The 22,328-nt window shown below is 39.9% G+C and overlaps 1 protein-coding gene across 1 annotated transcript in view; it reads left to right on the forward strand.

The window, feature by feature from the left end:
* Nucleotides 1-22,328, forward strand: part of DSCAM (Down syndrome cell adhesion molecule) — an 853,542-nt gene that overhangs the window by 518,577 nt on the left and 312,637 nt on the right. The window contains exons 6-7 of the mRNA XM_010835014.1: nt 10,742-11,020; nt 16,409-16,684. Of these exons, the coding sequence (XP_010833316.1) occupies nt 10,742-11,020; nt 16,409-16,684 (555 nt within the window). The remainder of the gene's footprint in view (nt 1-10,741; nt 11,021-16,408; nt 16,685-22,328) is intronic.

The raw sequence follows: 22,328 nt of genomic DNA on the forward strand, positions 1-22,328 counted from the left end.
AAAAAAAAAAATGAAGTTAAAGAAATAGGCATGGCCTTCCAGGATTATTCTCAAGTGAAGGAAACCCAAAAACAGTTTATTCCACTTTCATAAATATATCAGTTTTGTGCCTCTTTTAATGGGAGTTATACTTTGAGAAGATATCGACCTTTTGCAGAATCTTTACAGTTGGCTTGCTGTTGATCCATCAGTCAAACAAATCAGCAATACGTTTACACAGGATTGCATTAGTGCTCCGTGCAGAAGTTTAGAAGTATGAAATTACCATCTCAGTATTAGAAATCAAATGTAAAATATATGACTTTTGGTCTTATAGTTTTAGAATATAAAATTGATCCATGTGTATATGTACCACAGCTTTCTTATCCATTCATCTGCTGATGGGCATCTAGGTTGCTTCCATGTCCTGGCGATTATAAACAGTGCTGCAATGAACATTGGGGTACACGTGTCTCTTTCCCTTCTGGTTTCCTCAGTGTGTATGCCCAGCAGTGGGATTGCTGGATCATAAGGCAGTTCTATTTCCAGTTTTTTAAGGAATCTCCACACTGTTCTCCATAGTGGCTGTACTAGTTTGCATTCCCACCAACAGTGTAAGAGGGTTCCCTTTTCTCCACACCCTCTCCCAGCATTTATTATTTGTAGACTTTTGGATCGCAGTCATTCTGACTGGTGTGAAATGGTACCTCATAGTGGTTTTACACAATGGAGAATTACTCAGCCATTAAAAAGAATACATTTGAATCAGTTCTAATGAGGTGGATGAAACTGGAGCCTATTATACAGAGTGAAGTAAGCCAGAAAGAAAAACACCAATACAGTATACTAATGCATATATATGGAATTTAGAAAGATGGTAACAATAACCCAGTGTACGAGACAGCAAAAGAGACACTGATGTATAGAACAGTCTTATGGACTCTGTGGGAGAGGGAGAGGGTGGGAAGATTTGGGAGAATGGCATTGAAACATGTAAAATATCATGTTTGAAACGAGTTGCCAGTCCAGGTTCGATGCACGATACTGGATGCTTGGGGCTAGTGCACTGGGACGACCCAGAGGGATGGTATAGGGAGGGAAGAGGGAGGAGGGTTCAGGATGGGGAACACATGTATACCTGTGGCGGATTCATTCTGATATTTGGCAAAACTAATACAATTATGCAAAGTTTAAAAATAAAATAAAATTAGAAAAAAAAAATTGATCCATGCAGTGATTAGTAATTTTATTTGCCATGATGTTTTGTGTGGGAGACATAATAACAAGTTTTCAAGTGCTGGAGTAATTAGAACAATGTCACCTAACACCCACATATTGCCCTTGATAATGCTTTATCTGAATTCCTCTTCCCCATTTACATCCTTAAAATAGCCAATGCTCACCTGTCTTTTAAGGTTTAGGAAAAACATAAGTCATAACTAATTGATATTTTTTCCCCTCTGAACTTGAAATAGTTTATCTTTACCTGTTCTTTTTCATATCAGTTGTTACTTTATCTCTTGTGTTATTAGTTATGACTTGTTGCCTCTGTTTAGGGCAAGAATAATCAGCACAGTAAAAAAAAAAAAAATACGCTTGTTTGTACGCCCGTGGTGGATTCATGTTGATCTGTGGCAGAACCAATACAATATTGTGAAGTAATTAGCCTCCAATTAAAATAAATAAATTTAAATTAAAAAAAAAGAAAAGTGAGAACCCAGCTCTATGGCCCTTAAAACATCTTAAAATTGTGGAGGTGGAGGGGCTTTGTAAGTTACCCAGTCAAAATAAAGAGTTGGAATTTGTTTTAAAAATAAATAAATAAATAAAATGCCCAGAAAATAAACCTAAAAATATGTGCTAGAAATTCTTGCAAAAATATCCTAACATATTTGCTTGTTGTTTTAAACCTAGCTCTTGACAGCTATCCAAAACCTCCTGGATAGGGCATGCACATTATACACGTCAGAGAACATAACAGAGCAGGAAAGTGAAAGATCACCTTCTGGTGTGAAATAAGCAGGGTCTTTGATAAGAAGACCAGCCAGCCCTCAAAGTTTCCCTCTGCTTCAGAAGCCCTATCCTCCAACCAACCAGACTTGTATTATTGAAAAATAAAACTTCAAAAATTAAAAAAAATTAAAATTAAATTAAAATGTTGAGAAGATAAATTATAAAATGAGTAGCCTCTATTACGTGTTCCATGGTGTTTTTAATAATAGGCTTTCCTGATAGCTCAGTTGGTAAAGAATCTGCCTGCAATGCCAGAGACCTCCATTCAATTCCCGGGTCGGGAAGATCCCTTGGAGAAGGGATAGGCCACCCACTCCTGTATTCTTGGGCTTCCCTGTGGCTCAGCTGGTAAACAGTCAGCCTGCAATGTGGGAGTCCTGGGTTTTATCCCTGGGTTGGGAAGATTCCCTGGAGAAGGGAAAGGCTATCATTCCAGTATTCTGCCCTGGAAAATTCCATGGACTGTGTAGTCCATGGGGTCACAAAGCGTCAGACATGACTGAGCGACTTTCACTTTCACAGTGCTTTTAATAAGAGCACAATGGTATATTTGTTCAGAATATCCTAGGAAAGGTCTTTTATGATTGAGGAGGAACTTTTTCATGACAATACTGAAGTAAGAAAGGAAACAGTCTCGGAGGAATGGTGGCATGGATCTGGGTATAAGATGAAACTGAGCTTAGCAAAAAGAAGCAGATATGTATTTCTCCATTGAGATAATGTGAATCAAGTGATGATAATCTCAGGAGGCCATTTTTCTCTGAAGTGAAACCTGGAAAAAAAAGTAAAACCTTAAAAAAAAAAGGTGAGAAAACAGAAAAAATAGCCTTGTTTATCTCTAGATCATGAAGTACTGATTTCTCAGAGTTGAAAAGGCAAATTTGCTTTTTTTAATCACAAGCTTAATTATTATTTTTTAAAGAATGTTTCAAAAATAAGCAGCAGGACTCATGAGCATTGATTGGGTCACCACAGAAGCGATGCGACGAGAGCCGTGAGATTGCCTCATGAGCATTTGTGCACATCAGTAAGAAGCATCAGAGGAGAGACTAGTAAAGGAGCATCATACACTTGAACACCAGCAGAAAAGAAGAGACGGGATAAGACTGAACATTTGGGGTTAAAGGTGGTAGTTGTAAGAAGGGAGAAGTCAGTAGAGTCACACAGACTCAAAAGGCTCTTAAGAGAGTCTACTGCTTATGGCATGTAGCTTGTGACGTTTTGGTCAGAGAAATTTCAGTAAAGTAGTTGAGGGAGGAAACAGTTGATGCTAGAACTTGGGAATGTAGACACTGAGTGCAGATTATCTAGAGTTTAAGCTTTGAAGGATAACAGAAAATTATTTAATTTTAAATTAGATCTAAATTGTTAATAAATGTATACATGGGGTTTGCTAGTGGGGTTATGCTAGTAATAAGGTTTTTAATGATTCCAAATTCTTCCTGGAGTGGAAACAGGCTCAATAGGATAACAAAAGAAATAGAATGTGGATGTCATTTTCAACAAAAGTAGGTGACAGGGATCCTCAGAAACTCTTAAACATGTGGGGCTGTAGATAAACTACTGGCAACAGCAGGTCCAATGTAAGAGAAGCAGCAGTGTAAGAGAAGCAATGGATGGTGAAGGGGGAAGGCCTATTGAGATTACTATATAGTCACAGAAATGCAAAATAGTCAACAAATTGTTTTTGTTCTGTTGCTAAGTCATGTCAGATTCTTTGCAACCCTATAGACTGCAGCATGCTGGTCTTCCCTGTCCTTTACTATCTCCCAGAGCGTGCTCAAACTTTTGTCCATTGTGTCGGTGATGCCATCCAACCATCTCATCCTCTGTTGCCCCCTTCTCCTCTTGCCCTCAGTCTTTCCCAACATCAGGGTCTTTCCCAGTGAGCTGGTTCTTCACATCAAGTGGACAAGGTATTGGAGCTTCAGCTTCAACATGATTTCTTCCAATGAATATTCAAGGTTGATTTCCTTTAGGATTGACTGGTTTGATCCCCTTGCTGTTCAAGGGGCTGTCAAGAGTCTTCTCCAGTACTACAATTCAAAAGCGTCAATTCTTCACCACTTGGCCTTCTTTATGACCCAATTCTCACATCTGTACATGACTACTGGAAACACCATAGTGTTGACCATAGGAAACTTTGTCAGCATATGCTCATCTCCAAAAAGCAGAGGAGGACTATTTCTTGATGGGAACCTGGGAAAATGTGTTTGAGGATATTCACAACACTTGGATAGCCCTGTGCAAGCTCTGAGCTGAAGATGAGTATAAAAGGCTGTGACATCACATAGTTAACTGGTGGTCTAACGCCTTGTGTATCTCAGAAGTATTCAGCAAATACTACTTTCAGAAGAAGAGAGATTCACCCTGAGGGAAACTGCTGGATTTAGGAATCAAACTGAGCCAGAGTGAAAAACTAAATGGAGAGAGAGAAGGTGTTTCCATTGAAAAGGTCCAGAAGCAATGGGCAACCAATAGCAACTAGCAACTCTACCGCCTAGACAATAGTCTCTTTTAAATATTATGCCATAATAATAGGGACCACGGTTCCTTGAAATAATGATCACTTATTGGTTTGGGACAGGAAACATGCAAGATGAGCCTGAAATATAAATAGGGTCTTGCCAAAATTATATGTAAATAAATATATATATGTATTAATATTAAGGCATACATAGGTGTGTATATGCGTGCATACATATATACTTACGTAATGTACATGTACAATTATATAATTATTTGCATATATATTTACATGTACACATGTCCATATACATTAAATAATAACAGAAGCAATAATAATAATAATATTATTGGTCTACTTAGTGGTAACTAGGGCAGGCACCAACTCTTGACTTTGATAATTAGTCATTATAGAGAACAATGAAAATTCTCCCTATATTTCCTATAAGTACTATATATTTTATGATAACCAAACAACCCTAGTTCAGGAAGAAAAGTTCTTATTTACAGAATAATCATATCTGTTGAATGTGAAGATAAGAAAATATTAAAATCGTGATTTTCAACCCTTAGTAAAATAATTCAGACAAACATCATCTGAATTTGCTTATCATTTTTAGCCTTATTGAGTTTTGCATGCAACTCATATAGCCTCATTATATAGATGCAAAGGGAATGACAAAAGGTTGAGCTTGATCTAACCAATCCATCAGAACTAAATTCCAGTCATAAGAAAAAATGGCAATAGAGGAACAGGCTAAATGACAGCATAAAGAAAGATATTCAAAGTGTGGGATTTCCTATGCAATAACTTATCTGTTTCTTCAATAACCCAGAGACATGAGAAGAAATAGAAGAGAGGCTGCTCTGAATTAAAAGAGTCAAGAACGATAACAACAACAACAAAAAAGAACAATAACAATTAAGATCACCGATAAGGGAGTGTGGCAAAGATAATGGAGTAGGAAGATCCTAAGCTAATTCTTCGCATGGACACACCAAAAATACTACTATTTATAGAGGAAATATCAATGATAATAACTTGCAGACATGCAGAAAAGTTTTCCACAATTAAAAATATAAAGACAGAACCACAGTAAGATGGGTAGGAGGTGCAGAGACATGACAAACTCCCAGAGAGGCAAGCCTCAAATGGAAAAATCAAAATTGCAGAAGTTCTCCCCAAGGAGCAAGGGGTCTGAGCCCAACATCAAGCTTCTTAGTCTTGGAGTTTTCCACCAGGAAGATGAAAGCTCCAGAATGTCTGGCTTTGAAAGCCAGTGTGGCTTATGTATGGGAGAGTTGGAGGGTTATAAAATAGATACTCCACTCTTAAAGACTCATGCAAAATCTCTCATGCTCCAAGACCCAGTGCAGAGGCAATCATTTGAAAGTAGCCTGGGTCAGACCCACTTGCTAATTTTGGAAAGCCTCCTGGAAAGGCAGTAACTAACTGGGACTGCCCCAGGATATAGACAACATTTTAGTCGCTAAGTTGTGTCCAACATTTTACAACCCCATGGACTGCAGCACACCAGGCTTCTCTCTCCTTTACCATCTCCAGAGTCTGCTCAAATTCATGTCCATTGAATCAGTGATGCTATCTAACCATCTCATCCTCTGCTTCCCCTTTATCCTTTTGCCTTCAACCTTTCCCATCATTAGGGTCTTTTCCAATGAGTTGGCTCTTCACATCAGATAGCCAAAGTATTGGAGCTTCAGATTCATCATCAGTCCTTCCATAAATATTCAGGGTTTATTTCCTTTAGGATTGACTGGTTTGATTTTCTTTCAGCCGAAGGAACTCTCAAAAGAGTCTTCTCAAGCACCATAGTTGTTTATGGTCCAACTCTCACATCCATACATGACTACTGGAAAAGCTATTGCTTTGACTAGGCTGACTTTGTTGGCAAAGTGATGTCTCTGCTTTTTAATTCTCTTTCTAGGTCTGTCATAGCTTTCCTTCCAAGGAACAAGCATCTTTTTTAATTTCATGGCTGCAGACACTATCCACAGTAATTTTGGAGACCAACAAAATAAAATCTGTCACTACTTTTACATTTTCCCTTTCTGTTTGTCATAAAATGATGGGACTGGATGCCATAATCTTGATTATTTTTTTTTTAATGTTGAGTTTTAAGCCAGGTTTTTCACCAATCATAGACATTGGTGGAAGCAATTTTGGAGAGCTCATTCTATCACGAGGACACTATGCTGGCAAGTGCCATTTTGGAGTCTTCCCTCTTGCTTATTAGTGCTGGTGGTTTACCTGCCTATTAGACAATTTGACAGCAACCCCTGGACCAACACCACCCCAGGGCTAGCAGCCCATTGCATGGAAAACCAGCCCCCCGACTAGTAGGGCAGCAGCCTCTACATGAAGCAGGGTCTGCCAGCCAACCAGGCCGGGGTCCATCCCTGCCTACCAGCCACTCTCAGTAGTCAGCCCCACCATAACTGAAGGGTCCCTGTGGTCCACTTAAGGGGCTCCCCTAGAGCACTTGGCTCTGGGAACCAGTGTGCTGCTGGGCCCCATAGCACATTTCCAATATCAGGCCACTTCCTCAAAATTGGGATATGTAAGTGATATATATATAACACAGATGTAAAAACAGAATTCATCAAAATGAGGCAACTGAGAAATATTTTGCAAATAAAAGAACAAGATAAAATTCCAGAAGAAGAACTAAGGAGATAATAATCTCCTTAACAAAAAAAAATACAAGGTTAAGATCACAAAGGTGCTCAATGAACTTGAGAGAAGAATGAATGAACATGATGAGAAGTCTAATAGCAAGTTAGAAAACACAAGAACCAAACAGAGCTGAAGACTATGATTACTAAACAGAAGAATACACTAGAAGGAATCAACAGTAGATTAGATTAAGCAGGGGAACAGATCAGTGAACTGGAAGACAGAGTAGTGGAAAACTCTTATGTGGAACTGAAAACAGAAAAAAAAAATTAAAATGAAGACAGTTTAAGAGACCTGGGGATAATCACACTTACTATCTTATAGGGGTCTCAGAAGGAAAAGAGAGGGAGAAAGGGGCAGAAAAATTATTGGAAGAAATAATAGCTCAACACTTCCCTAACCAGGGAATGTAAACAAGTATTCAGGTCCACAAAGCAGAGGATCACTCTCTCACACACACACAAAGATGAACCAAAGAGATTCACACCAAGACACATTATAATTAAAGTGGAAAAAATTAAAGATATAGAGAGAATGTTAAACACAGCAAGGAAAAAGGAACTACTTAAATACAAAAGAACTCCCATGAGACTATCAATTGACTTTTCGGTAGAAACTTTGCAGGCCAGAAAGCAGTGTCATAATATGTTTAAAGTGATGAAATAAAAATAAACAAAATAAGATTATTCTACAAAAGAGAGATAAGAGTTTTACAGATAAGCAAAAGTTAAAAGATTTCACTGTCACTAAACCTTCCCTGGTAGCTCAGATGGTGGAGAATCCACCTCCAGTGCAGGAGATCTGAGTTCAATACCTGGGTTGTGAAGATCTCCTGGAGGAGAAAATGGCAACCCACTCCATTATTCTTGCCTGTAGAATCCCCATAGACAGAGGAACCTGAACGGCTACAGTCCATGGGGTTGCAAAGAGTCAGACACAACTAAGCGACTAAGCACACAAGCCTATCTTATAAAGACTATGAAAGGGACTTCTCTAAGCACCGAAAAGACCACATCTAGAAATATGAAATTTAGAAAAAGAAAATATGACTGGTAAAGTAAACATATAGTAAAGGTAGTTGACGCGCAAATTGTAAGGCTAGCAAAAGGTTGAAAGACAAAAGCAGAAAGATCATCTATATCCACAATAAGTTGAGGGCTACACAAAACAGAAAGATGTAAAATATAAACTCAAAATACTAAAATGGTGGCAAGTAAAAAATGGAGTTTTTAGAATGTGTTCAAACTTAAGAGATCATCAAATTAAAATAATCAAGTGTGTGTATATATATATACACACACACATACACACATATATATATCCATATAAATCTATATACAAGCCAAAATACATTTATATACAAGCCAAAAATCTATACTGGGTACACGAGAAAAGAAAAATGAATCCAGACATAATGCTAAAGATAGTCATCAAATCACAAGGGAAGAAAGCAGAAAAAGCAAAAAGAAAACTATGAAAATAAGAAAACAATGAACAAAATAACAGTAAGTACATATCTGCCAATAATTACTTTAAATGTAAATGGACTAATGCTCTAATCAAAAGGTATACTGTGGCTGATTTGATTAAAAAAAAACACACACACATATATGCTGCCAACAAGAGACTCACTTCAAATCTAAAGACACACACAGACTGAAAGTTAGGGGATGGAAACAGGTATTTGGTAAAACGGAAACAAAAAGAAGGTTGGTATAGCAATACTTGTATCAGAAATGTAGACTTTAAAACAAAGACTTTTGTATTTTGTTAAAATACAGGAAAGAATGTTACATGATGATAAAGGGATCAATCTGAAAGGGAAATATAGCAGTGGTAATTCCTATGCATCCAACATAGAAATACTTAAATAAAGAGAATACTAGCAGACGTAATGGGAAATATTGACAGCAACACAATTATAGAAGCAGATTTTAATGTCCCATTTACATCAATGAACAGATCATACAAAAAGAAAATCAATAAGGAAGCCTTCACTGAATGAAACTTTAGACAAAATGGCCTAGATAGATAGATAAATCAATTCCTGATGCCCATTTCCAGTCAAATTCAATCCCAGCTGCAGGCAACTACTAATCTATTGTCTATCTCTATAAATTTGTGTTTTCACTGTGTTTTGTATAAATCAAATTCGGTGATATGTGGCTTTGTATCTGGCTTCTTTCATTTAGCCTAATCTTTTGAGGCCCATCCCTATTGTAACATGTCCATTCATATAGTAACATGTATCTTTTGTATTGCTGATTAATATGTATGTATGTTCACATTTCGCTTATCCAGCTACTAAACAATGATCCTATTGTTTAGTATGAACTATTTCAACTTTTTGGCTCTTACGAATAATCCTGCTATGAACATTTGTGAAAAAGTGTTTGAATGAACGTGGGTTTTCCTTTGTCTAGGGTGGATTCTTACAATGGAGCTTTTGAGCCTTGTGATGAACTGAAGTTTAACATTTTACAAAGCTGCTGATGTGTTTTCCAAAGTGGTTGCCCCATTTTACTTTCAAGTTAACAATGCATGAAAGTTCTACTTTCTTTTCCACATCCTCACAAGCACTTGCTGCTATGGGGGTCTTTATTATAGACATCCTAGTAAGTGTGAAGTAGTATCTCACTGTGGTTTTAATTTGCATTACCCTAGTGGCTGGGCTTTCCAGGTGGCCCTGTGGCAAAGAATCCACGTGCCAATGCAGGAGACACGTGTTTGATCCTTGGGTGGAGAAGAACCCTTGGAGAAGAAAATGGCAATCCACTCTAGTATTCTTGCCTGGGAAATCCCAAGAGCAGAGGAAACTGGTGGAATACAAACCATGAGATCCCAAAAGAATCAGATACAACTTAGAAACTAAAAAACAATAGCAACTGTCATGGCTAACAATACTGAACATCTTTCCATGTGCTTATCAATCATTTGTACATCTTCTTTGGTGATGTATCAGGTTCAACCTTTTGAAAATTTTGAGAGACAGGAATGTATATGAATAGGGCTTTCTTTCTGTTCATATATATGCATATATGTGTGTGTGTGTTTATGTGTGTGTGTGTGTGTGTGCATATATGGGCTTCCCTGGTGGTTCAATTCAGTTCAGTCACTCAGTTGCGTCAGACTCTTTGCAATCCCATGGACTGCAGCATGCCAAGCTTCCCTGTCCATCACCAGCTCCCGGGGTTTACTCAAACTCATACCATCGCATAGGGGATGCCATCCAACCATCTCATCCTCTGTCATCCCCTTTTCCTGCCACCTTCAATCTTTCCCAGCATCAGGGTCTTTTCCAATGAGTCAGTTCTTTGCATCAGGTGGCTGGTGGCTCAGATGGTAAAGAAGCTGCCTGCAATGAAAGAGACCCGGGTTTGATCCCTGGATCGAAATATCCCCGGGAGAAGGGAATGGCAGTTCACTCCAGTATTATTGCCTGGAGAATTCCATGGACAGAGGAATCTTAAAGGTGTATTAATAATTGAAATCATACATAAAATTTGAATTATATATGACGTCCTATGATTCTGAATGACACATTAACTCCTTCACTGCATCTAAGAGTTTTTTCCTTTCCTTCTGCAGACCCAGCGAACTCAGCCCCGTCCATACTGGATGGGTTTGATCATCGCAAAGCCATGGCAGGGCAGCGTGTGGAGCTACCTTGCAAAGCACTTGGGCACCCTGAGCCAGATTACCGCTGGCTGAAGGACAACATGCCCCTGGAACTTTCTGGAAGGTTCCAGAAGACCATGACAGGGCTGCTTATTGAGAACACACGTCCCTCAGACTCAGGCAGCTATGTGTGTGAAGTGTCCAACAGATATGGAACTGCTAAGGTGATAGGCCGCCTGTACGTGAAACGTAAGTTGGATGGTAACTGGCAGTGGTGATGCTAGCTGCCAATGGTGGAGCTCCTGTTACAAGTGACCCCCTGGCCTTCTCTGTAGCTCCCATGAATCCTCACTCCATTTTAGCCCCATTTCACAGATGAGGAAATCAAGTCTTCAAATGCTGGAGGTTACTCCTTAGAAGGAAAGTTATGACCAACCTAGACAGCATATTGAAAAGCAGAGACATTACTTTGTCAACAAAGGTCTGTCTAGTCAAGGCTATGGTTTTTCCAGTGGTCATGTATGACTGTGAGAATTGGACTATAAAGAAAACTGATTGCTGAAGAATTGATGCTTTTGAACTGTGGTGTTGGAGAAGACTCTTGAGAGTCCCTTGGACTGCAAGGAGATCCAACCAGTCCATCCTAATGGAGATCAGTCCTGAGTGTTCATTGAAAGGACTGATGTTGAAGTGAAACTCCAATACTTTGGCCACCTGCTGCCAAGAGCTGACTCACTAGAAAAGACCCTGATGCTGGGGAAGATTGAGGGCAGGAGGAGAAGGGGCCGACAGAGGATGAGATGGTTGTGTGGCATCGACTCAATGGACATGGGTTTGGGTGAACTTCGGGAGTTGGTGATGGACAGGGAGGCCTGGAGTGCTGTGGTTCATGGGGTCACAAAGAGTCGGACATGACTGGGCAACTGAACTGAACTGAACACAGCTGGAGAGTCTGGGGCCACAGTATCCAGCTCCAAGATAACATTACCTAGCTGTTGAATTCAGAATGGCCAGCCAGTCTGCAAATCAATGGAGGGAGATAAGCAGGGTGGTGCTGTTAGCACAGGCAATGGTGATCAGATCAAAGGAGTTGCCCTTGGCCAGTTGCCAGATTCTGCTTTAGGTTTCTAAATGGGGCTTTATCACCTCTCTACAGGGCTGAATCTAGAGCTGTAATTATCTGAAAATTGGACTTGGACTCAATATTAGAGACAATTTAGTCCAACTATGGTGACTATAGCTTCCCTAGGGGTCCGTGGTAAAAACAGTGAAGTGAAAGGCACTCAGTCATGTCTGACTCTTTGTGATCTCATGGACTACACAGTCCATGGACTTCTCCAGGCCAGAATACTGGAGTGGGTAGCCTTTCCCTTCTCCAGGGGATCTTGCCAACCCAGGGATTGAACCCAGGTCTCCCACATTGCAGGTGGATTCTTTACCAAGCTGAGCCACCAGGGAAGTCCCAGTAGTAAAAGAACTTGCCTTCAATGCAGGAGAAGGCATTCTATCCTTGGGTTGGGAATATCCCTTGGAGAAGGAAATGGCAAGCCACTCCTGTATTCCTGCCTGGGAAATCCCATGGACAGAGAAGTCTGGTGGGCTACAGTCCATGCAGTTACAAAGAATCAGACACAACTGAAGCACTAAACAATAACATGATGAATACATCTCATCTCTAAACTGATCTGGAATGACCAGTGTGAGGAAGATGATGAGAAGGAGGGTGAAGGCAGACAGAGGAAGAAGGGATGTGATTTCAGGGGTACACTCTCTAATCTATTTATAAAGCCTTAATTTTATTCATGCAGAAACAAAATCAAACTGATTTTACTCAAGATCACAGGACCAGAAGTGAGTGGTAGAACTTTGGTCAAAATATATGGCTCGTAGTTGCCAGTCGGATAATATATATATTTGTATACAGAAAAATTTGATGAACTGAACAAACTGAATATGAGTCTAGCATTTAAAAGGAAGGCATTTTCTCATCCTGGCTTTTTTCTAGCCTTCTGCCTGTTTATGGAACCACCTCTTCAATGTTACCATGGATGTAGACAGCTTTAGCACAATACCAGCCCAAGTGAGTCCATTTGAAACAAATATCCCAAAGACTGCCTGGAATCAGCTGTCCAGACTGAGTCCTGCAAATGTCATTTGAATGTGCTTAGGCTGATTTTCACTAGAAATGGAGGATAATGTCTGAACAATTATATTTCTATGACTGAAGTGCCTTGTTGATGAAACAATGAAACATTGGACAGCTAGTGAGAATTATTCCAATGGGAGGTTCAAAACCACTTTTTGTGGCTCCTCAGTTTCTGCTGAATAATATTTATATATTAAGATAGTGGGGAAAGCCTGTCAAGAAAACCTGTAAGGTCACATTTCCCATCGTTTTGCTTCAAAAAAACCTACTTCCTGTGAAATCTAACTTCCTTCCCACTATAAGCAGTTCCTTCCCTAAAAGTGCAAGCCATGGTGCTCCCTCCACATGGAAGATGCTTTTCAAATACTTGAATGTCTAAAACTCCCCATCTTTCTAAGTCTAATGCAATGCCGTATTCCCCAGGCATTCCCCATTCCACTCCTGTTTTCTGCTCAAAGCTCAGAATAGTTTATTGCTTTCTCTGTAAAGACATTTATCCTTGTCTACGTTGTAAATGACCCTGATACTGGGAAACATTGAGGGTAGTAGGAGAAGGGGGCAACAGAAGATGAGATGGTTGGATGGCATCACCGACTCAATGCACATGAGTTTGAGCACACTCTGGGAGATAGTGAAGGACGGGGAAACCTGGTGTGTTGCATTTCATGGGGTTGCAAGATGTCGGACTTGACTGAGCAACTGAACAACAGTAACACATTGTAAAAGTTATCTGTAGGAAAGTCTTAATTCTGAATATGTCTGTTTTCCTGTTTGTATTTGTGAGCCTTGTCTGGAAAAGTTCCAGGTATGCCTCTAACACTCCATCCTCCCTTCTGACTGGTCCTTAGTTTGGTCTCTCTTTTCCAGGTGGACATGATGCTCTTGCAAATTCAGAACATTCTCCTCTTTTATTTTTCTCTCTCTTTTGTTTTCTAGTTTCAAATTCCTCCCCTCTGAAAACAGCCCTGAATTTGCAGGTTCAGCCTCAGCCTCCTTGGGTGTCAGAAGAACATATTTCCAAATTTTATATCAGATGCTCAGCAGGAGTATCCCAAACTGCTCTCTACCATCTCTGGCATGTAAATGACTCCTGTTATCCTAGACTCCTTCTACCCTCAAACCCTCCAAATGCAAGCTTTAAGCCCCAGATCCTCTTTGAGACTTCCCTTTCTAGGTCTAATTCCTGCCAAGTCCTAGAGATTGTATCTCAAGGCCTTTCTCAACTGTGCTCCCCACCTCCACCCTGTCCTAAATTGAGTTTTAATTGAGTCACAGCTAGACATCAACAATTACTCCTTGCTGACCAATTTTCCTATTATCATTTGTGCAACACAATACGATCAATCGATTCTCCTAAAAATGTGTTTACTCTATTGCTCACTGGCTAAAAATTCTAGAAAGCTTTCTTTAGTTCCCACTGTTGTTACTGTTGTTCAGTCTCCAAGTCGAGTCTGACTCTTCATGACCCCACGGGCCACAGCATGCCAGGTTGCCCTGTCCCACCATCTTCAGGAGTTTGCCGAAGGTCACGTCCACTGAACTGGTGAGGCCATTCGACCATCTCATCCTTTGTTGCCCTCTTCCCCTGCTGCCTTCAGGTCCCTCTGATTTGATGCAGAATCTTGAGGTCTTCTATTGGACCCTTTGGGTTACTATCTTCATTCTCGTATTTTGCTTATGCACCTAAAAGACTGAGCTCTTTAAAGACTTCACAATGTGGTGACTAAGAAGTCAGTAATAACTGACGCAAACAGCTGATAGCTGCCATTTACCTGTTGTGTGGATTTGGTTAAATATCTCTGAATAACTCTTTCTTCTTCTGTAAAGTGGAGATAACATGAAACTTGCAGAACTGTGGGGAGACTGACTTAACGAAGGTAACTATGGGACATGCGAGTTGTCACAAGTGTCTTTCATTTTCATCTTCACTTATGAGTTTAGTGCTATTCTTGGCATATAAATGTTCAAAAATGCTTATGGCATTGAACTGGGTTCATTCATTGTTCAATGAAAACATAGCAAGTCATGGATGAGAGTTACCACCTTGTCCAAAGCAGCTTGCCTCATTTTAAAGAAATAAAAAACCTTTCTCACAGTTACACATTCTACAGCAACCTGCTTCCTTACAGCCCTGTGCTGCTGGCCATGGTTAAGCCACATAGAGGATATGAGTGAGTTTGTGTGTGTGAGACTGGCCCAGAGGAAACCCATCTGTGCCAAGTTGGGATGAGGCAGATAGATTTAAATATTCAAATATATCCATCCTTGTTGGCTCAGCCATTGCAGTTCTTACTGTCAGTGGGTTAATACTCACATTTACTGAGAAAGGAATCTGACCAACACCAGTCTATCTGCCATACAGTGAAAGAAGGCAAGAAAAAGAAAAGAAAAAAGCCAAAAGCAATGAGGATGTTCCCAAACAAAATGAAATAGCACTGAAATAAGAACATGCAGAGTGTGGCCTTTTGTTTTTAAGGTTCCTTTTTAAAAATTGTTGCAACGTCATTCCACACAAAAGCATTAGAAACATAGCAGTCTTAACACGAAGCTCACAATTGACTATTTCAACAGAAAATCTGTATGCATTGTCATTTACATGGTAAAGTAGCTAACTATTAAAAAGATGTTCTTTCTCAATCCCTCTGCTGCTTTAACTCTGGGAGTATTCCAGGTAGAAGGCCTATGTAGTGCTATTTACAAGTACCAAATTATGACCGTATTGTTTTTGTTCCGTTGCTCAGTTGTGTCCAACTCTGCAAACTCCTATACTGTAGCATGCCAGGCTTCCTTGTCCTTCACTATCTCCCAGAGTTTGCTAAGACTCTTGTCCAGTGAGTCAGTGATGCCATCCAGCCATCTCGTCCTCTGTTGCCCCCTTCTCCTCCTGCTTTCAATCTTTCCCAGCATCAGGATCTTTCCTCATACATTGGCTGTACACCTCAGGTGGCCAAAGTATTGGAGCTTCAGCTTCAGCATCAGTTCTTCCAGTGAATAGTCAGTGTTGATCTCCTTGCAGTCCAAGGGACTCTCAAGAGTCTTCTCCAGGACCACAGTTTGAAAGCATTGATTCTTTGGTGCTCAGCCTTCTTTATGGTCCAACTCTCACACTGGCAAATGACTGCTGGAAAAACCATAACTTTGACTCTATGGACTTTTGTCGACAAAGTGATGTCTCTGCTTTTTAATCTGCTGTCTGGGTTTGTCAAAGCTTTTCTTCCAAGGAGCAACTGTCTTTTGCTTTCATGTCTGCAGTCACCATCCAAGCAAGTACAAAATTAAGACTGTATAACTTACATAAATCCCATTAACAGCTCAATTTAATATCTTTGACTATTCAGTGCTCTGTATGAGGGAAAAACCTACATTGACGTATTGCCAAATGGCCAAAAATGCTTGTGAAGATACATTTGCCTTGTCAAAAGTCCACCCTGTTGAAATACTCTCATGTGTGATGTTTTTACCTTCTTTTTTTCTCTTCCCCGAAACTCCAGAGCCACTGAAAGCTACCATCAGCCCCAGGAAAGTTAAAAGCAGCGTGGGCAGCCAGGTTTCCTTGTCCTGCAGCGTGACTGGAAGTGAGGACCAGGAACTCTCCTGGTACCGAAATGGTGAAATACTCAACCCTGGAAAAAATGTGAGGATCACAGGGATCAACCACGAAAACCTTATAATGGATCACATGGTCCGAAGTGACGGCGGAGCCTACCAGTGCTTTGTGCGCAAGGACAGGCTGTCCGCTCAAGACTTTGTGCAGGTGGTCCTTGAAGGTCAGTGGGCCTCGTTGCAGGGTTCAGCCGAAAAAAAGAACTCAAACCCAGGGCACTCAAAAGCAAGAGCAAAGGGTGAAGTGGAGCTCATAACTCAGTTTTAAGATTCTGTCTGATCAGCTAGTAACTCTCCTCTAGTTTTCTAGCTCAGTTGGGCAAGTAAAAGATTAATTTCTGATGAAGTGATCATTGTTTCTAGTAGAAGTAACATAAGTAATGTGATTTAACATAAAGTCAAGTAACATAAATGCTGCTCACTCAGTGTTTAAAGTTACTTGTCAAGATATGAACCAAAGAGACTTGAGACTGATGGTTCGGTGGCTAATCCATCATCCTCTTGACCAGGGTTTCTCAGGGGTGCTTGGTTGGGTAGGCTGCTGTATGCACTCTAGGATGCTGAGTGGAGTCTCACCTCTATCTGCTAAATGCTCGCAGTGCCTCCCTCCAGTTATGACAAACAAGTGTCCTTTGGGGGAGCAAAATAGCCCCCCCCAAAGTTGATAAGCACATCCGTGGATGCAACACTTAGAGCAACATTTCAACGTCATGTTTGGTGGACTGTAAAAATGGCATCTGGGTTGTAGAGTTGTCCCAATTTGGGTCCAGAGAGTCACAGATTTAGGTGAATGGAATTTTTGAAGAATTGCTTTGTGTTATCATAATGAGTTTTAGGCTTTTTTTTAACTGCCTACTGCTTACTTACATCTTCAAGCTTATCAATCAGCCAGGAAAAGACACTGTCCAGGTAACATTCAAGCAAGAGACATGTTTATCACTAGATAATTGAACTAGCTTTTATCTGTAAATTTGCATGTCTTGTTGGAAATTGTGCCTTTATATATAATTTAAAATTCATCTGTTATCAACTGATTAAAATAACTACATGACTTTCATATAGCCTAAAGCAGGAGAAAAGAAAATCCATTTAATATGAAAATAAGTTTAAATATCTCTTGACGCTAAGTGTCTATTTCTCTTATTACTTTTTTAACCTTAGCTAATTTTTAAGAAGAAACGGGCTTAGGATAACATTCTTATTTTGATTCAAGCAGTTCCTTGCAGACAGTGAGCATTTTAAAGCACAGGTGAATATAGCTGAAGGCACGGGACTCATATTAAAAGCCTGATGCTGTGTTTCCATAATAATTAAGTGCAGAAAGTAATCAATTTGCACAGAGCCAGTTTGCTAATGGCGATGCCCTGCAGTCCTCACATAGCCACTATTTTTAGATTCTTTGTAGAAAAGGGAGAGATTACCTGTCTAGGCCTTGTTACCTTGGAAACCACCTCGTGTGACCAAGAAAACCTAAGGAGTATATTGATAATCCATAATAATGTTGAAAGAGGTGAGGTTATCAGAGAGTGACAGCAAGAAAGATTTCAAAGACACTCCAGTCTCACTGGGAAAATAATGTCTGCTTTCATCTCCAAAAAAGCCTGTCACTTGAATAAAAAGAGGGGTGAGAGGAGCCCACTGAGCCCACTCACGGATTTGTTTGTTGCCTGTCAGTTTCTGTTCAGGACAAGAAGCTTCACTTATTTTTTTTTTTTTCTCATCTGAGAAATGACAGTGCTAATGTCGCCAAAGACAGCAGAAATGGAATTACAAACACATACCCAGTAACTGCCTTAAGATGGTGTCTAACTAGACTCTTATGATTTAACATCCTATAACCGCTATGAATTAACTGATTCTAAAAACTCACAATACTATCAACTAAGAATGGCCACTGATATAATGTAGAATTTTGGAATATTTCCCATGAGGACAAAGAAACTGGAAAGGAAGTTTAAAGAAACTGGAACTAATAATTATAGGTTCAAGATCAGACCAGAACACCTAGAAAGTAGAATCATAAAAAAGAAGAACAGGTCTTATTTCTGGAAATTATGGAGTAGTGTGTATCACACTAACCTGAGAGAAGATGAAAATAATGAACTTTGGGAAAAGCAAAATAATTTACAGACCCTGCGGAAATACCCCAAATCAGGCAGAAAGAACTTGACCCTTGAAAGAAGGGGAAATACAGTAATTTTCTACACAAATATCACACGTCCCTTGAAGATATTTTCCAGTGCTAGTGGGGTGGGGCTTCACAGCTGGTGCTAGTGGTAAAGAATATTCCTGCCAGTGTAGGAGACATAAGGGACAAGGGTTCGATCCCTGGGCCAAAAAGATCCCCTGGAGAAGGAAATGGCAACCCCTTCAGTATTCTTGCCTGGAGAATCCCATGAACAGAGGAGCCTGCAGGCTACAGTCCATAGAGTTACAAAGAATTAGACATGACTGAGCACACACACACAGTCTTACTAAGATTATGATGAATTTTATTTTTAATTTACTGTTTTCAACATTCAAAAACCCAATCAACATGCATGACTACATCTATCAAAAATCATCTTTAAAAGTTAAAACCAAATAAAGATATTTTCAATAAACAAAAGGTTGTGAAGAGCATGATGCCAGAAGTCCTACATGCTAAGAAACAGTAAATGAAACCATTCATGATGAAGAAAATGACCTGAATCTGGAAACTCAGATAGAAATGAAGTACATGAAAAATGACAAATGTATTAGTAACCATTTAGCAAAATTGTTTTCTCATTTAATTTTTCTAAAACAGTTCAGTTCAGTCACTCAGTCGTGTCTGACTCTCTGTGACCCCATGAAGTGCAGTATACCAGGCCTCCCTGTCCATCACCAACTCCCAGAGTTCACTCAAACCCATGTCCATTGAGTCAGTGATGCCATCCAACCATCTCATCCTCTGTCGTTCCCTTACTGGACTTTCAGCTTCAACATCAGTTCTTCCAGTGAACACCCAGGACTGATCTCCTTCAGGATGGACTGGTTGGATCTCCTTGCAGTCCAAGAGACTCTCAAGAGTCTTCTCCAGCACGACAGTTCAAAAGCAACAATTCTTCAGCGCTCAGCCTTCTTCACAGTCCAACTCTCACATCCATACATGACCACTGGAAAAACCATAGCCTTGACTAGACGGACCCTTGTTAACAAAGTAATGTCGCTGCTTTTCAATATGCTATCTAGGTTGCTCATAACTTTCCTTCCAAGGAGTAAGCGTCTTTTAATTTCATGGCTGCAATCACCATCTGCAGTGACTTTGGAGCCCAGAAAAATAAAGTCAGCCACTGTTTCCACTGTTTCCCCATCTATTTCCCATGAAGTGATGGGACCAGATGCCATGATCTTTGTTTTCTGAATGTTGAGCTTTAAGCCAACTTTTTCACTCTCCACTTTCACTTTCATCAAGAGGCTTTTGAGTTCCTCTTCACTTTCTGCCATATGGGTGTTGTCATCTGCATATCTGAGGTTATTGATATTTCTCCTGGTAATCTTGATTACAGCTTGTGCTTCCCCCAGCCCAGCATTTCTCATGATGTACTCTGCATAGAAGTTAAATAAACAGGATGACAATATACAGCCTTGACGTACTGCTTTTCCTATTTGGAACCAGTCTGTTGTTCCATGTCCAGTTCGAACTGTTGCTTCCTGACCTGCATACAGGTTTCTCAAGAGGCAGATCAGGTGGTCTGGTATTCCCATCTCTTTCAGAATTTTCCACAGTTTATTGTGATCCACACAGTCAAAGGCTTTGGCATAGTCAATAAAGCAGAAATAGATGTTGTTCTGGAACTCTCTTGCTTTTTCCAGGATCCAGTGGATGTTGGCAATTTGATCTTTGGTTCCTCTGCCTTTTCTAAAACCAGTTTGAACATCTGGAAGTTCACGGTTCATGTATTGCTGAAGCCTGGCTTGGAAAATTTTAAGCATTACTTTACTAGCTTGTGAGATGAGTGCAATTGTGTGATAGTTTGAGCATTCTTTGGCATTGCCTTTCTTTGGGATTGGGATGAAAACTGACCTTTTCTAGTCCTGTGGCCACTGCTGAGTTTTCCAAATTTGTTGGCATATTGAGTGCAGCACTTTCACAGCATCATCTTTCAGGATTTGAAGTAGCTCCACTGGAATTCCATCACCTCCACTAGCTTTGTTTGTAGTGATGCTTTCTAAGGCCCACTTGACTTCACATTCCAGGATGTCTGGCTCTAGGTGAATGGTCATACTATCGTGATTATCTGGGTCATGAAGATCTTTTTTGTACAGTTCTGTGTATTTTTGCCACCTCTTCTTAATATCTTCTGCTTCTGTTAGGTCCATACCATTTTTTTCCTTTATTGAGCCCATCTTTGCATGAAATGTTCCTTTGGTATCTCCAATTTTCTTGAAGAGATCTCTAGTCTTTCCCATTTTATTGTTTTCCTCTATATCTTTGCATTGATGGCTGAAAAAGGCTTTCTTATCTCTCCTGGCTATTCTTTGGAACTCTGCATTCAAATGGGTATATCTTTCCTTTTCTCCTTTGCTTTTCGCTTCTATTCTTTTCACAGCTATTTGTAAGGCCTCCCCAGACAGCCATTTTGCTTTTTTGCATTTATTTTTCTTGGGGATGGTCTTGATTCCTGTCCCCTGTACAGTGTCACGAACCTCTATCCATAGTTCATCAAGCACTCTGTCTATCAGATCTAGGCCCTTAAATCTATTTCTCACTTCCACTGTATAGTCATAAGGGATTTTATTTAGGTCATACCTGAATGGTCTAGTGGTTTTCCTTACTTTCCTCAATTTCAGTCTGTATTTGGCAATAAGGAGTTCATGATCTGAGCCACAGTCAGCTCCTGGTCTTGTTTTTGCTGACTGTATAGAGCTTCTCCATCTTTGGCTGCAAAGAATATAATCAGTCTGATTTCAGTGTCAACCATCTAGTGATGTCCATGTGTAGAGTCTTCTCTTGTGTTGTTGGAAGAGGGTGTTTGCTATGACCAGTGCATTCTCTTGGCAGAACTCTATTAGCCTTTGCTCTGCTTCATTCTGTATTCCAAGGCCAAATTTGTCTGTTACTCCAGGTGTTTCTTGACTTCCTACTTTTGCATTTTTCTAAATAGCAACTGACAAATTATAACATTACATCATTGTATTATATTTTTTAGCATACATAAAATTACACAAATGAAAGAATATAAATTAAATTTTTGAGATTATCTGTTGCAAGATTCCTCCATTTTATTTGAATAATTGTAATTTTAACTTCTCATAGGTGATTAAAACTATAAAATTTGCATGTACACACTCATATTACTATATATGTAATGAAAATGAAAAGGCAAATATGAAATGATAGAAAATATTTAGTACATACATTTATATATAATGTATACTATATATATATACATATGTCTGACAAACATTATGTGTAATTTAATCTGACCTGAAACTGAAAGTGTTGGTTGCTCAGTAGTGTCCACCTTTCTGCGACCTCATGGACTGTAGCCCACCAGGTTCCTCTGTCCATGAGATTTTCCAGGCAAGAATACTTTGCTGCTGCTGCTGCTAAGTCGATTCAGTTGTGTCCGACTCTGTGCGACCCCATAGACGGCAGCCCACCAGGCCTCCCCGTCCCTCGGATTCTCCTGGCAAGAACACTGGAGTGGGCTGCCATTTCCCTCTCCAATGCATGAAAGTGAAAAGTGAAAGTGAAGTCACTCAGTTGTGTCTGACTCTAGCGACCCCATGGACTGCAGCCCACCAGGCTCCTCTGTCCATGGGATTTTCCAGGCAAAAGTA

This window comes from Bison bison, unplaced genomic scaffold, assembly GCF_000754665.1.
Source record: "Bison bison bison isolate TAMUID 2011002044 unplaced genomic scaffold, Bison_UMD1.0 scf7180017864037, whole genome shotgun sequence".
In the NCBI taxonomy this organism is placed as follows: domain Eukaryota; kingdom Metazoa; phylum Chordata; class Mammalia; order Artiodactyla; family Bovidae; genus Bison; species Bison bison.